We start from the raw sequence: 16,069 nt of genomic DNA, 5'->3' as shown, positions 1-16,069 counted from the left end.
GAATGAGTCACTGCTCTAAAGCATTACCTTAAACTCCTGCAGTCTTAAATTTAGCGTTACTCACAATCTGTGTCTGCCCAATTCTGTCACCATACACCCCTGCATGCAGGTGATGTCCCAAACTGAAATTAAACCTCTATAGAAATAAAACAAACCAAAACCCCATAATGGTAAACCAAAACGTTAAATGTGTTCAGTCTATGTGTTACTGTATTTCTCTACCATTTTTCTTAAGATTTTCTAATTTTAAGTTATTTGACAAACAACAGACATTTACACTCACCACAAAGGAAGGCTCCACACCACCTTGTCTCTTCCATTGCCTTCTTTCAACAAGCACTCACTAGTCTTTCTCTAAGGGCCCACACACTCACTCAAACTTACCAACACCAGGTGACAAGACAAGACACTCACTCAAGCACCCTCAGTCATCATGGCCCAGCACCCTGTAACAAGATTTGCAACTCCTGCCACAAGATGAGAGAAAGATCACAAACACTGAAATGGTCAATCAATAGATGTTTACTTTTCTGAACAACTCTTCATCGACAGAGACAACTCGACTAAGAGTTGACCTGTGTGACCACATTGAATGATTCTAAACCTCATCCAATGCGACTGCAGCTTCACTCGCCCAAAAATCCATGTCCCTAAGACATCCGACTAAACGATGTGCCGCCAACACCGCTCTCCCGCTTACCTTTTTCATTTCTGCGAACCGTGGCCACGTTCGTCTTACCTAATTTTCCCAGTGGCTTCCCACCTCTAAGAGTTATATCACTCCACAATAAAAAAATAGAGTCTTTGTTGTTTCATAATATATATGTATTATATTACCATAACTCAAAATAAACCTATACAATACCACAAAGTTGCCTACCAAAATACACTCTGTACTGGGGTAGTCAGCGCACGATGTACACAGAATAGCCCAGGACCAAGTGAACTTGCTTTGAGAATTATAACAGCTTATTAGAGTCTTATTTTATACTGTGGAGTGAAACCCTTAGAACTCGCAATCCCCGCTTTCACACAGCCAAATTGGTAGGATACCGGCGCGTTCGTATCCATCTTTTATGTATAGGCTAGCATTTCTTCACTTTTTTCACTTTTTCTATACCCCCAGTTTAGGACACGACAAAAAGAAGTTCAGAGAGGCAAAGACCCAGGACTGGTGGTCATTCCAGATCCTGTATGATGAATGTCTGCACATTTCAAGGGACCCATCTGTACAACTGAAAAGGAAAGCTTAGGCTCAACTTAAAATCTATTCCTGTAGTCAACATAACACCACTTCATCAATATTAATTAAACAACCATAGTACCATTGTTGACCACAAGAACAGAACACTAAACAGTTGACAGAAGAAATACCCAATAAATCTGCAGATTCAATCATTCAAGACAACAAACACTTAACCCATATGTATGTATGTACTTGTGTATGATACATGTAGCTCAGCTTTCGTTACATTCCTATGACGTGGTACACTTAACTATAGTGGAAAGCAAGTTAAACTTCTCCAGAATTAATTTTACCTTATAAGTTAAAACTCATACGGAGGAACAAAATTCAATGTTACATTTTACACCATTGGCAAAGAGCACCTAGTCTTCTTTCTTTAAACTTCTGAGCTTTCCATTTTGTGTATGTGTGCATCCTATGTATGTACATATGCATTCTGTGTCATGACTATAGTGTGTGCTTGTTACTGTAGTAACCAAATCCAATGTTTGAAAATTAATTTCCATGAACTGATTCTATGATTAATAATATATTGTATAATTACACTAAACATCCATTCACTCACACATTCAGAAACCCATTCACTTATATTCTATGTCTTTCTGACAACTCTGCCCTTGAAATTAATATGACACCCTCCTAGGCCTAGGAGGCGGCCATTTTTAAATAGCTTGCACACAGTCTTTCTGCCTGCAGAATAGACTAGACAAGCTGGCAACAGCTGTCGTAAAAGGTCGTAAACCTCCCCAGTACTCAAATAAACTAGAATATTCTTAAACACACTACCCAACTAAAATTTAGTCAAATAGAGATAAAATTCATACTTACAACTTGCAATGACCCAATGGCACCCTTCTCCGTGGCATTCCTTCTGTTCCTTGTTCTTTTGCACAAAGATTCCTTAAGTTGATTTATCTAGAAATAAATCTATTAATTTCCTAATTACCCCATTAAATGTGCACGTGACTATAGCCCATTAAAGTTCCAACCAGAAATGAATATATGTGTAAAGAGAAATTGTAATTTGGCAGATTTTCAGTATTAAGGACTTACACTAAAGTAACTCTAACTGAGCTGTTCACATGTGGGTGTCAAATGGTAGGCCGCAGCTTATAAATAGCTCACTCGCCTTGCCATGCGGTTTATACAGAAGACCTCAAAGAGAGACTGACAATAGAATATCCACAAATTTAGATCTTAGCCTTAATAACAACACTAAACAACAGTAAACAAGTAGTATTATAACAGTTCTTTTAACCTACACTGTGACTTAAATAAACACCTTAAAACTTCATTAGACTTGTGCATGCGTGTCTTCACTGCCCATGCCACAACTTCTTAATTCCTCAACAAATACATCAAATACACAGAAATAACGTATCAAAACCATTAGTCAAACTATACTTATCTTCCTCGTGTTATGTGTCGTGTCAGAAGGCAAATTGCATCTTTAAATGCATTTTCTAGCTGCAGCTGACATGTGCTCTCTGTCCTACTTGCTTCAGCCGCCATCTTGGAAATGACCACAAATGGACCCTAGTCACATGGTCAACTGATGTCACAGCTTCAGTGGCCTCCCCCTTTGGCAGGAAACACCACAGGCCTTGACAATCTCTGCCATACTGATAAAATCAATTAAGCCACTTGATAACTCACAAAAGTCAGTCAAATCACAATTTAAACTGTATGGTAAACATATGAACTCCACTCACCAATCCTGGAAAGCACTTTACTGAAAACAGACAGATTGCTAGGAACTTTTGAGATAGACCATTAAACAATTTCTGAACAAAATTATTTATCCAAAATTATTCAAATTATCTAATAAACTCTCCTGGCAAGCTCTGCCAAATATGTGGTAACTTTTTTATTAACCCACATTGCTAATTAAGATTATTAGCTGGGCCAATAAAATAGTCCATAACCCAATTTAATTAATAAGACTTAATCTGGGCTATAATGCCTGTGCACAAGGATAACCATCTTCCGCTATCTGACTCGTATAAGTTTACCATTTACCAATTAATACCCAAGTATTTATATTATTGTTATTATCATTACATACTTAGTTATTATTTAGTTAATTGGCCTCAATCAGCCATAAGCATACATTACCCATCTTTGTGCAGGAGAACAGTGAAGAGAAACCAGAAGCCAGGAAATCACAGGAGAAGACGAATGCCATTGCCATCAAGATTACCAATTTATTGTACATTGCAAGTGAGAGAGCATAGTAACTAAGTTATTACAATTAAGCATAACCAAAGTTCCTAACCATAGTGGCCAAATGCCCCATGTGTCCCAATAGCATAGCATAGCGACCTGCTAGCACCAGGGCAAAAGGCCCCAGTGTGCCCGCAAGCACCCTTTTCCCAAGGCTCTATCCCCAGCTCTCTCTCTAGCTCACATTTGAGAACAGTACTTAAACCCCACAAGTGTATTACATCATGTAACAAAAATGGTCAAAGCATCAGTGCCTCAGTACAAGAATACTTTCACAAATATGGTCAGTACAGCCTCTAACTGACTAAGTCAAATATGGAAATGGTCACTCCTGATAACCAACTCACTAACTTCAGTCCAAGTGACTGTGTGACAATCGACACCTCTGTAACTATGTTTTACGACAGGGCAGCTGTCTTTGGTGGACTCAGCTAGTCCCCAGAATTACACAGTCACAGAACCACAGTTAAGTGTAAAATGAAGCTAGTTTACATACAAGATATTATCTGTTAATTTCCAAGAAATAATTGTAAATATTAATGAAGAAATGTTGGCTCAAAACTTCGACATTAGTGCCCAACTGGCACCTGCGCGCTAGTTCAGTTTGGCGTGGGGTGAGTTTGGGGAAGGTTATCCTTATCGCACTGCACTCGCCTATCGCATGGACCAACACAATTCTGGAACATTGCTTTACCTTGCTTGAAAGACTATTGAGGTCTAAAGACTATTGGAGTCTGTGATGGTGAGCAAATAAACCTCAAGAAACGGAGTTGAGTGTGTGGACATTACATCATTGAGTGCGCGTAAGTCAAGTTGAATTCCCCCTGCTTAGCCTACAGCGGCGCTGAACCACAGTTGGATCTGGTAGCCGCAATAGTGCTGAAAAGACATTGATGTTGGGTTGTGTTTTTTTAACAGAGTGTGAGCGAGACTCAATAACAACCCCCATAGTGTCTGCTACAGTGGTGACTGTGTTTGTCTGCCTGGTTGGAGCCTCTGTCTATTTCATATGTAGGAGGAAGCACAAAGGTAAGATGTTTTTACTGTTACTGGAAGTGAGTAGGCCTATAAATAGATACAATAATAAGGAAGGCTTTGGTTCAAAGGTCAAGTGGTTGTTAGCTGACAACTTTTTGTGTTGGTTTCACAAAGTCTTGCCATAACTTGTGTACAGCTATCTATCTTATTGTTTACCTTTTGATATTTGAGAGAAAGCAAAAAGCTTGATATGAGCAGAGTTTACACTCACAGTTGGATGAATGTGCCATTGCACCGCTAGTGTTCAGTACTAGACAGCTACTGCCCTCTTGTGACTGAAATGTATCACTGCAGGCCAGGGATCCCAGTCTTCTCTGCAGAGTACCTACACAGCTGCTTGGACAGGAGAGACCCAAACCTCAACTCCATGACCTCAGGCACAAAACCAATTTACAAAAGGAAAAGGTTTTCTGAGCGCTCTTGTTCTCCAACTTTGTAAACTCCAAACTGTAGGTGCTCTTGAAGTAAGAAGACTTAAGTCCTTTCATTTAGAGCATGGTGGTACTAGGGCCGACTTCAGGAAACTCCACAGGTCGACAATGATTGTTTTTATTAGAAAAACCCTTTATTAAATCGTTACAGAGGTAAAACCGCCAAACGGTTTCAAACCAGACTGGGTCTTCATCAGGGCATACAGTTTTAATTAAGGGTTTTAATAAAGGAGTCAATGAAGGGTTTTTCATAATAAGGACAATCTTTGTCGACCAGTGGAGTTGCCTGAAGTCGGCCCTAGTGTCACCCTGCACAAAATCAATTTACTTGTACCATGCACTTTTATCATTTTGATGTATGTAAGTGTATATTTTTAGTAAATATAGTCGTGTGAGTCAATATTTTTTTAGCAGTTTTTTTCTGAAGCTTGTTTTTTGTTGCATTATGCTAAACAAAACTTTCTACATGTCCCATGGTTGTTTCATGTCATTGCATTTCTCTAATGCAGGTGTGATTTGAATTAATGTACCATTGTTGACCTTTGGTTGGATATTTCTGTATTCGCCCTTGTTTCTTTACTGTTGTTATGTTGTTACAATTAATGACATATATTCTACCCAGACTTTCCTGTCATCTGTGTCTTAATGCCATAGGGCAGGTTTTACATTTCTGTTGTATTTGCAAATACATTCAAGGCATGAGCTAAGTGCCCAAGACTTTCCCCACAAGGCTAAATGGTTATACTACAACACAGCTTTACATGATTAAACCATATTTCAAATCAGAGACACCATTTCAATACTTCTTTTACTATATTTTTTTACATATACCGTATATGGCCTATTGTTCATGTTGTGAAGCAGCATACGTGTTTCAAAGCATTTGCAGACGCTTTGGTCAATATCATTCATATGCTCCTCAGTGGTCTTTAGAGACACAGTTTTAGAAATTCACCCGGTAAACTCACATAAATGGAGCTCATATCCAACTCTATACATTTACGTAGAAAGAGCTCACAGATATGAAGACAGTTTACTCAGTATTTAGAAAGTTAATTTACATTCTGTAGTCAAATACTTTAACCATCATTGTCAATACTGTTGTCATGGCTGTCATCATGTTGCCATGGCACTGTTGTAGTGAGGAGAGCATCACCATGTGCAGGGGCGCCGCTAAAAAAATGGGGCCCCATGAAAGATTAACATTTTGGGGCTCCAAAATGACACCTTAACCCCCTGTCCTCGCGGCACCCATGACCATGTGGATATGGTATTTGGAAACATGACCTATAATTTGTTGTAGCCTAAGTAGGACTACTGTGCATACAGTCAGATTTGTCCATATGAGATTTCGGTAACACTTTATTTTAGGGATACATATATTAGCATTAATACATACAATGTTCCTGTATAAGTAACTTGTAAGGCATGTACAAACATTTGTTATCATGTATTCGCAAAGGTCTTGTTCATGCACAATAAGGAATTTATTACCAATTTAACCTTAGGACCTAGTAGGCCTTAGCATTTGCTTAGTACATGCCTTACAAGTTACTTATGCAGGCATTAGCATTGTATGTGTTAGTGCTAATAGATATACCAACATTTCTTGCATTTCTGGTTTTGTTTGAACACATTCCAAGGTGGCATAGTGCATAGGCCTCATGCAAACCTGATGATGGGTGTGTCTGAGTTATGACAATGAGATTCTACATGGGACTCAATTGTTGTCTCTGTTCATGGAAATCTAGACACAACCTCTAGCGGCAGCAAATATACTTTTCCTGGTGGGCTTGCATCTCACTATAGGGAATAATCATGGGGGCAGAGCCATCCTGGAGGATCTGTCCTCTAAAGAGGTTTGTTGTTGTTGAATTTTTTTCCCTATCGTATGTAGCAGGGCAGGCTTAGCATGGCTGAACTGACCTACAGTATTAAGGCTACTTCAGCAGTCTGAAGACCACACGCTGGTTCCAAAAGCTTCAGCTTTGCTCTTGGAATTACTCCAGTCTGGCTCATCATGTTACATTTAATAATAATAATGATAATAATAATACATTTACAATAATATATTTTAAAGGCTCCGCCTTTCAAGATACTCAAGGAGACTTTACAGTAGTAGGACAGTAAACAAAGTAAATCCAATGCAACCAATAGGCCTACATGTTAAAAGCATAGCAGCAAGTAAAGTTAACAGTTGAAAAGCACAGAGACAAATCATACAGAACAACTGCTTATTGATGTGGCTGGGAGACCAGTGAGGAAGGCATTGCGTTACATTTATTACCACAACAAAAAAGCCACTTCCACCTTCACCGCTTCCATAAAGTTCTGTTAAGTTGTTTATTAGGGGTGGGCATAGATTATTTTTTTTAATCTAGATTAATCGCACTGTAGTTATGAAATGAATCTAGATTAATCTAGATTAATCTATATCAAAATGGCTCATTCAGAATAGGCACGCTAGCGAAAAAATGACAAAAAAAAACCTTGGAGGTTTCTTAAGATGGCACATTAGACCAGAGCTCATCTCTTTTTTCCAAAATGCATCTATCATCTTCAAAAAAATGGTCATGTTGATACTTGGTGATGAGAAAAAATCACTGCAACATTTGAAAACTGTTTAGAATATGTTAGGAAGCATTTACGGTCATAATATACTGAAATTTCAAAATGAACAGTGCTATAAATTGTAAAGGCAAATACAGATACATCTATGAAACATTTAGACTATTTAAACAAAATGACCTCAACAATTCAGCATTTCAGAGAGAGAGAGAGAGAGAGAGAGAGAGAGAGAGAGAGAGAGAGAGAGAATGAATCTGCCTCTGACCGTTAAAAAGGGCGGCGGCTCCTTTAGAGAGGGAGGAGCTGCGCAGCAGGTAGGCCTACAGCAAAGTCAGAGCCAGGTTACTAGATATCTAGAGCTAGTTCTAGACCCAAAGCACTGGCCCACATCGATTTGGCCTAAACCTGACAGTTGTTCTCTAAGTTAGAATGCCAGCGGAGTTACAACTCAATCAATTCAGTTTGCAAAAAAAAGTCAAGCGCGACGACCGCCAGTTTGGCTAGGCTATATCAAGCGCAACAACCGTGAGGTGTAGGCCTATTACCGTCTGACATGAGTCGCAAATGCGCGATCATGACACAAACATTTAGCGAGAGTAGATATTGACAGTTTCAGTTTGACAATCTTCAAAATGTGTATCACACGGAATGTTTTGCAATTATGGCACAGGCAAGATTTCTGGAACAGGACTGTTGGTTGTGTTCCATGCAATGCATGAGGAAATGTAGGCTATGTCGGACTGGTACACAATAGGCCTAATGTCTGCTTCACCTCAAACAGCAACGTCTCTCTAGTCTACCACTTATGAAAAAGCACTAAAACAACACCTACCACGGTAGAGAGCATAATGTTTACAGCATGCAAACACTGTTCATATTTAGTAGGTCTGCTGAGCAACAGGTGGAGAGGCGAAGCGACTGGAGGGCAGTCTGAAAGCGTCTGTCCATCGAACGCTATGGTGACGTGCATCCCCAAAACCCCAAATCCATATTTTGAGAAAAGATTAACGTGCGATATTTTCTTTGTCGTGCGTTAAGTCTCACATTATCGCAGCACGTTAACGCCGATAACGGCCACCACTATTGTTTATGTAATTGTAGGCTTTTCAGGAATCCCATTCAGTATGCAGTTTTATAAAGCATTTTCTGTGGTTGTGTCTTCCTGTACGGTGCCTGCAAATAGACATTAGGAAATATGAGAGGTCAGAGTGTCTTAAAATGGGTAAACACGATACAAAAAAAATGCAAGGGGGTGCATAATGTATGCACACACACACACACACACACACACATTCGTGGATGCATTACTTTACTGTAACTTTGTTTTTGTAACAAGCTAATGGAAATGGCAATGAAATTCCATAGACTTATGCCGAAACTCAAACTACATCTTTACAGTCTCATGTCCATCAGCCTATTTAATGGGTAACATCAGTGGCACAACAGCCCTGGTTGATGACTTGGATTACAAAGAACTTACTTGAGGCCACTGTATAGGAGGAGGTTGATATACTTGATGTTTGCGTACCTACATAAGGGCAAGTAGAAAGGTAGGTTATATAACACTGTGTATCACAAGAGACCAATGACTTTCACGCATACAGTATAACAATGTCAGTTCCTTCTTAGCAATAAACACGTAACGTATGTGCAATATATATGAAGCTACTTACATCGGTTTCTCTTTCTCCATAGAATGAATCCAGTAGTGACTCCAGTCACACCTAGCACCAGTAACACTAGTGCAGATGGCACCATGGCCACTAAAGGCCCTTCTGGCTCATCCTCTATGGCAGACATGAACAAAATCTGTCAAATCATACACTCCTATTCCTACAACGTCACTGAAACCCTTTTAAAGACATCTTTTTTTCCCTTTTCAATTTTTCTTTTTAATCACAGTCTTGTTTTTATATAACCACAAAAATGAATGCTATACTATTCTTGCACATTTTTGTCAACAGACATACAAGTACCTAATCCAAAATCCAGTTTGTTGTCCAGGCTGAGGTGTTGAGCTGTGCAGGTGTAGTGATGCTGCTGTAGCTCCTCTGTGCTGACCTCCAGGCTCTTCCTCATCTGGTACGTCTCATCTCCATTAGGTAGCAGCTCCCCCCCAGTGATCTGGTGGTCAGGCACAGGCTGGCCGTCTCTGAGCAGGGTCAGGTTGATGTGACGGGGGTAGAAGCCAGTGGCCAGGCAGGTCACTCTGACCCCTCCAGAGTCTGGAATTCTCTGCCGGAGGAGCCGAACTCTGGGCTTCACTGCAGCGGATGAGACGTCAAAAACCTTTACTATAAATTAATTTAGCCTATCTGGGAGTATGTTTCACGATTACAATCGCAATGTCTTTCAGGAATGCATCCTCATTCTGTCAGTACCCAGGTAGCCCCATTAGTATAAAATGCATTCATTGTTAACTGAAAGATACAGTTAACAGTCTTACCTCTTCTTCTCACATCATTTTGTCGTGCATGGAGGTTATTTTTCAGTGTTTTGATGCACATGGGGCTGTATATATTTGTATGCATCCACTGTAGTTGTATTCTTTCTATATGGTCAAACGGTGATGACCATATACCCTCAAACTGAACTTCTTCCTGCTGCACACTGAAATGAAGCCATCCGTTGTCTTCCCCGTTGAATGCATCAAAGGTTTTAAATACACCAGGGGTCCCATTGTTATGTAGCTGACAACCAGCCAACCTCTGCTGTACTTGTATTGCTATAGGGGGAACAAAAAGGAAGACAATCATACAGTCAGATTACCTATATAACATTGTTAACTACAATTCGTTGCCATTGCCATTGCCATTGCCATCTGGCTGAAAGAAATTGTGCAGCTATGCAATGTAGGGCAACACGCACATGCACAAACTATGGGATTGTAGTAGGGAGCAAGCTTCACTCAGAGTTCATTAATTACTTCGAGGGTGCTGACCCAAATGAAAACTTAAAATGAAACAAAAGAGCGGCGCACCTTACATCAAGTGTCTTTGAAAAAATATATATAGGTGTTGTGTGCACCCGAAAAAGGACTGTATTGAAAAGGGGCTGGTGCAGGTAACAACAAACACCACAGGCTGTCCGGCCAGAACAGTATGAAGATGTCCAATGAAGTCAAACACACATAGCCTGGCTCTCGCGAGACCCCTAGTGCTTCGTGCATCTTCGTTACACTTCGTGAGCTCGCACAGGGGTCTGGTTCAGCCTTGTCGAGCCCGAAGTCCTCGAGTAGAAAATAAACGTGCCCCGACCATTGGATAATGTCAATGTCAATCATCGTGGAGTGAGGTGACGGGTATGACGTAGCATCTTGCGCGACAACACTGTAGTGCTGCTAGCACACCCCACAGTCAGTGGCTAGCACAACAACGGCGGCCTGCATATTGTATGAACTCCGCGATTTCAAGTGTTATCAAAACTGCCAAACATTCATTATTTGAAAGAGGAACAGAAAACAAGGAATTAGTTGGTGGCAAGAACGTTCTCGCTCTTCTTCCAATGATCCACTGAAGGATAATGAGCAGAGCGCAGCGATGTTCAGTCCTCAACTGTTTACAAGACCAACTTTAAGTGGGGATTTTAGTCGAGAGGTCCATGCCACATATAAATGGTGAGTGAAAACCTCTTGGTTGTTTCTAACGTGTTTTTGATGTGTGTGAAACAATGACTGACATGGTAGGCTACAACTGTGAATTCAATATTGTACAAGCCTCATTTCCAGACCTCGCATGCTATGGTGACTGAGTGCTGTTGATCATAATAGTATGCCAAGATGTCACATTCAGACCAATTTGTTTATGCTAAGTTCGTGTTAAATTAAATGTACTATCCCCGTGATCGCTGCCAATGCAGCATGTCACAAAACGTCGGCATGTGAGAGATGGAATGTTTATTTCACGACGACATTCTGACTTCAAACTCACCAGGATGGCTTCCCCACAGACCTATACATATTGATATAGGTCTGTGGGCTTCCCCTTTTCACTTTCTGCCCTAGTTGTTAACCTGTTTCGATGGTAAAGACTAAAGTAATCACAGATTTTGCATGGTTAAGAGACCTACTTCGTGTGGAAACAGAATTTACACAAGAGGGTACTGGAATAAAAACAGGGTGAGGCCTGTCACTCACCAGCTACTGGCAAGGACCCCAAGTCTCCCTTTCGGTCAGCAGTAAATTTAAAACTAAGTAATAGTAGCCTACTGCTGTTCAGGTCTTAGCCTTAAATAGGTATGAATTAAAATGCAGATACTAGGCCTATAGTCTTTAGAATTACAGTTGCCTTGTTTGCCGATTCTATTTTAACATTGTGTGTTGTTTTCAGGTAGGCAAGTCATGGCGTTGGCAGCGTCTGCTGGGATTGTCATCACAGACCGGGTCATCCAGCTGCTACACATGTACAGTGGAAATTGAATTAGGCTCTTCCCTCACTTGTACTGTTGTAAACCATCAAATGAACACTCTAGGTAGACAAGACAGTGAGTTCAGTAATGGCTGGCGAAGAGCATGCGCACCACAAGTTTGGAGCCAGCCAGGTCATACGTGTTGCACCTACCACAATTCCATTTCTTTGGTCTTCTGTGTTGAGCCTGTTTCAAAATGTGCCTGTACAACCACATGTGTATAGAATCTACACTACACTACCCCACCAAGATCTAGACATTACTGAAGAGTTGGAAATGTTATCATGGTCTGCTGACAGCTGTACAGAACATGTGTACTTAAATACCAGATGTGCCACTTTCATTAACGAGACTGTCTGCTCTGGGTTTGGGACAAAGCCTAATGAGGCAGCAGTCAACAACAGTCCTTACATTTGACATCAGTTACAAAACCACCTATGGTTTTAAGGTACTTCATGCTACTGGTTGTGAGCGAGGCTTTTTGTGACTGACTCTCCCTAATGACAGATTCATAGACATAATGGAACATGTAACACAGCATTAGTTCAGAATCTAACCATCATCCATTAGGAACAAAGAAGTGGAATCTTGTCACAATATCGAATCGAATATTGAACAAATGGTGTAAATAATGGTGTACACAAGTAATTGGAACATATGTAAATACAATTTTATTGTGAAAAGAAAACACTGTCTATTTTTTTCCAATGTACAGTAATGAAAGTGTAAATAATGACAAATAAGATATCAATTTATATATACACATTCTTTTTTCTTTTAAATATTGGTTACTGGCAATGCAAGAAACATAGCTTACAAAATGTAGCGTTCTTGGTGTTAGGTGATGTATTGTACAAAATGAAAACCCAAATGGTGACGCACTCCTGAAATGTTGCAAGTTCTTTAAGGAAAATGCCTTGAAATCTTGTTCTAATATTTTGAAAGGCATGGAATCTGTGAGGGGATGTGCTGGGTCCTCTATGCTGTCGTTTCTTCATACACCTCCTGGCGTCAGACACAGACAAAGGAAGTATAGAAGTATATTAGACAAACATTTCAGAAGGTTATGTGTGACAATTGTGGCTACATACAAGGTTTTGAACAAAAACAACACGGGAATTGATTGCAACACATTTTAAAATATTTCTAGGTGACTTAAAGTTCATTAACAACAGTGTATGCTACTTACTCTGTGTACAGAGTATTTTCCACCCACATTTTGCATTACTGCCCTTGTACATCACTTTGATCAAAAGCGTCTGTCAACTGTAATGTTATGAGGAGTACAGTCTCTTGAGAAATTAATGTAGGTTTAGGTGGATAGTGGTGCAGGACAGCACATATACTTTTCAGTTACTCTTACTAAGAATTCAAACCTGTAACATTGGATACCTTCCGAGGGCACAGGTACAGGTGAGGTCAGCAAGGGTCCTATTTACCTTGATAATAGGTTCTCAGTCATTTCACATCCCCACCCCGATGAAAAAAAAACTAATTGTTTACACAAATGGGTTTTACACCCCTTAACAATACGGCTTTGCTTGCTTCAGTAATGTACTCTTTGCCTCTGACCTAGCAATGGATGTAATAAATCAGACATACCTTATATAACCGTGGGTCTTGGGTCACCTAATAATGGAGAGAGAGAGAGAAAAGACATCACCATTGATCAATTAACAATGGCACAGCGTGTGTGTGTGTCCCAGCTTATGACGTTGAGCACGATTAACTTTGGGTCGTCCGATCAACTAGGGATGGTCACCTACAACTTATCGAAGTGCTTAGCACACTCACGAATCGACTATTTGAATTGACCACAGCTGAAGTGTTTGAGAATACAATCGCGCACAATAACAACGGCAAAAGTGCGACGGCATGCTCCTCTCGTCGAACCGTAATGCAGTTTCCAAAGTGTAGGCCTATAATAGAACTCAAGACGCCCCATCCTGTCTCGTCTGACGTGAACAGCTCTTTTTGCCATCCAAGTTAATCAGACCCGAAGTTAATCGTGCACACCGGGAGTAGTTAATGCAATCCTGGTGTATATTTCTCTCATGGTAGGATATACAAAACGTATGGGACTGTAAACGGTTTACTGTATTATCATAGGTAAATTGGCATGACCAGAACACAACCAATAATGCTAGTAGCAACTGCATGCTGTTGAGGCTGCATTGTTTTCATATGGCTGGCAATTTTGTCTGAATAACATTTTATCGCTGGTCAATCATTTTCAGCGAAATACACATACTTGATTAAGTTTTATTCATCAATATATGTCACATTGGTGGCAAGCAGACGTCCATTTTGTCTGCAATATGTATCACCCCGTCAGAAACGGACAAACCCATGCCCATGATGTGTTCACTAAAAGAAAATATAGCCATTTCAAGACATCTAACTTACCATATCTTTGTTGTGATTTATCTGATGCAAACGATGCTGGCACCAAATGAGTAGGCGGTCCTCCTCCATTGGTAGCATGTAACCTGGCTCTCACGCAGATGGATTGTCAGGTAGCATGCCGCTGTTTGGACCCTGCAGAGTACTCGTGCACTATGTCGGATTGCCAACCAAAATCCACCGATGCCTTGTGTGTTTTGTAACCGTCAGTGGTCTGATGTCGGACACAGGTGGCATACCACAGGCGGCTTGCCGTTCGAACGCCAGCAATGATCCACTATACACATGCTAGCTGGGCTGGAACTACTGTCAACATGCTAACTGCTCTGTTGTGGCTTCTATCTCGCGTCGCTGAAAACTACGTCACGGGCCGCTTCGATGTGACTGGTTGAAGTAGTACGTCACTGTCTCCAATCACGTTCGAGCTTTTTTTGAATACACCACGGGCTAGAACAGCAAGGTTACCATCATAATTCCAGATGGATGACAATCCATCTGAGTGAGAGCCAGGTTAAAACACACACAGATGATGAAGGGAAACCGTGAAACCGTGGTAAACCGTGGTTTTACTATAAAAGTAAAATAGAAAATACAAAGACATAAGCATATACATGAATGAATATACACATAATGATGCAAAAAGGAAATTACACATACAGAGTATATACAATATATACAATGAGGAGATGAGGATAGCTGCCTACAGCTGCTATCTTACCAAGGGGGAGGGGGAACATGAAGGTGACTGCCTACAAGCAGCCACTTAAGCAGGGGGGAATGAGAAGGGGAACATGACACAGCTACCTACAATAGCTGTGCAGACTGGGGCATGGATATGTGCCTGCCTAAAGCAGACACACAGAGCATGCATTAAACAAACATAGAGATGTAATCGCTACTCCACCGCAGTAGCACATTACTGAACCAATGTACTCTATGGTAGAACCGCGGCATGGAGAAATGAGTACATATACTATGCAGCCACTAAACAATACAAACTGTACAGTAAACACAATACAATACAGACATGACATAACATAGTAACAACACAGTACAGAAACTCACTCTCAGAGACGCACGGCAAGAGTACATGAGTGGACGCTGGGATCCTGAAACGTCCAAGATGATGAGAGAGATGGATCCCAAGTGTGCATGGAGTCCCCGTCCGATGAGTGGTCTGTGGTGACCTCTTGTCCTGGCCCTATATGCTCCCAGCAGCACAGCAGGGTGCCGAGCCAGGGGTGTTACCAGCAGGCCAGGACCCACCTCTGGAGCCGGAAGGTCTGCTTGCTGAGCCAATCACTGCCTACCCACACACTTGGTGCATGACGGAAAAGTACCGGGTCTGTAGGTCAGTGAAAGGGGTCTGTATGTCAGTAGCAGGGGGAGCAGTAGGAGGGGGGTCACAGGTATCCCACCAGCAACGTGGGATGGGCAACCTGCTAAGAGCAGTGAGGAGAGGCCTGACTGTTGAGGGCTCAGGGGCTCAGGGCTCACAATTCTTAACAGCCGCCCCCAACTTTGTGTAGCAAAGTTGAAAATGGTGAGGTGAAAGGGGTGCCGATGGGATGCTGATGGTTCAGAGGACAGGTGGCGTGTGGTCTGGTCCGAGACCCAAGCCGTACTGCCAACTGCCACCAGCTCCTGGCACGGCTGGGATGACAGGAAGATCAGGTCGGATGTCTGAGCCGCCCCATCTGCCCACGGCGACTGGACCGATGAGGCTCCGACGCTGGAGTGGAGGGATGCTGGT

The 16,069-nt window shown here is 41.3% G+C and overlaps 1 protein-coding gene and 3 long non-coding RNA genes across 4 annotated transcripts; 1 reads left to right on the top strand and 3 right to left on the bottom strand.

Moving 5' to 3' along the window:
• Positions 1 to 8,596: 8,596 nt before the first annotated feature.
• LOC134445669 (uncharacterized) lies at positions 8,597 to 9,286 on the bottom strand. Its single transcript, XR_010034334.1, has 3 exons — positions 9,180 to 9,286; positions 8,987 to 9,034; positions 8,597 to 8,679 (listed from the first exon to the last, which is right to left on the bottom strand). It is a non-coding gene; the product is annotated as an uncharacterized LOC134445669 (long non-coding RNA).
• Positions 9,287 to 9,444: 158 nt separating this feature from the next.
• On the bottom strand, positions 9,445 to 10,262 carry LOC134446530 (antigen-presenting glycoprotein CD1d-like). Its single transcript, XM_063195893.1, has 2 exons — positions 9,953 to 10,262; positions 9,445 to 9,770 (listed from the first exon to the last, which is right to left on the bottom strand). Exons 1-2 carry the CDS (start codon positions 10,260 to 10,262, stop codon positions 9,445 to 9,447), a joined length of 636 nt encoding a protein of 211 aa, XP_063051963.1.
• Positions 10,263 to 10,955: 693 nt separating this feature from the next.
• Positions 10,956 to 12,139, top strand: LOC134445670 (uncharacterized). The gene is made up of 2 exons (XR_010034335.1): positions 10,956 to 11,122; positions 11,835 to 12,139. It is a non-coding gene; the product is annotated as an uncharacterized LOC134445670 (long non-coding RNA).
• A 102-nt stretch (positions 12,140 to 12,241) lies between these two features.
• LOC134445668 (uncharacterized) lies at positions 12,242 to 14,589 on the bottom strand. The gene is made up of 3 exons (XR_010034333.1): positions 14,320 to 14,589; positions 13,516 to 13,542; positions 12,242 to 12,918 (listed from the first exon to the last, which is right to left on the bottom strand). It is a non-coding gene; the product is annotated as an uncharacterized LOC134445668 (long non-coding RNA).
• Between the last annotated feature and the right edge of the window lie 1,480 nt (positions 14,590 to 16,069).

This window comes from Engraulis encrasicolus, chromosome 3 (assembly GCF_034702125.1).
Source record: "Engraulis encrasicolus isolate BLACKSEA-1 chromosome 3, IST_EnEncr_1.0, whole genome shotgun sequence".
Lineage (NCBI taxonomy): Eukaryota > Metazoa > Chordata > Actinopteri > Clupeiformes > Engraulidae > Engraulis > Engraulis encrasicolus.
This window is presented reverse-complemented; position numbering and strand designations above follow the sequence as displayed.

Excerpts from the sequence above, each read along its gene's own strand:
- LOC134446530 (XM_063195893.1), bottom strand. The coding sequence starts at position 10,262 with ATGATTGTCTTCCTTTTTGTTCCCCCTATAGCAATACAAGTACAGCAG. Across the intron at positions 9,771-9,952 it reads AAATGATGTGAGAAGAAGAG|TGAAGCCCAGAGTTCGGCTC; the intron begins GTAAGACTGTTA and ends CATCCGCTGCAG.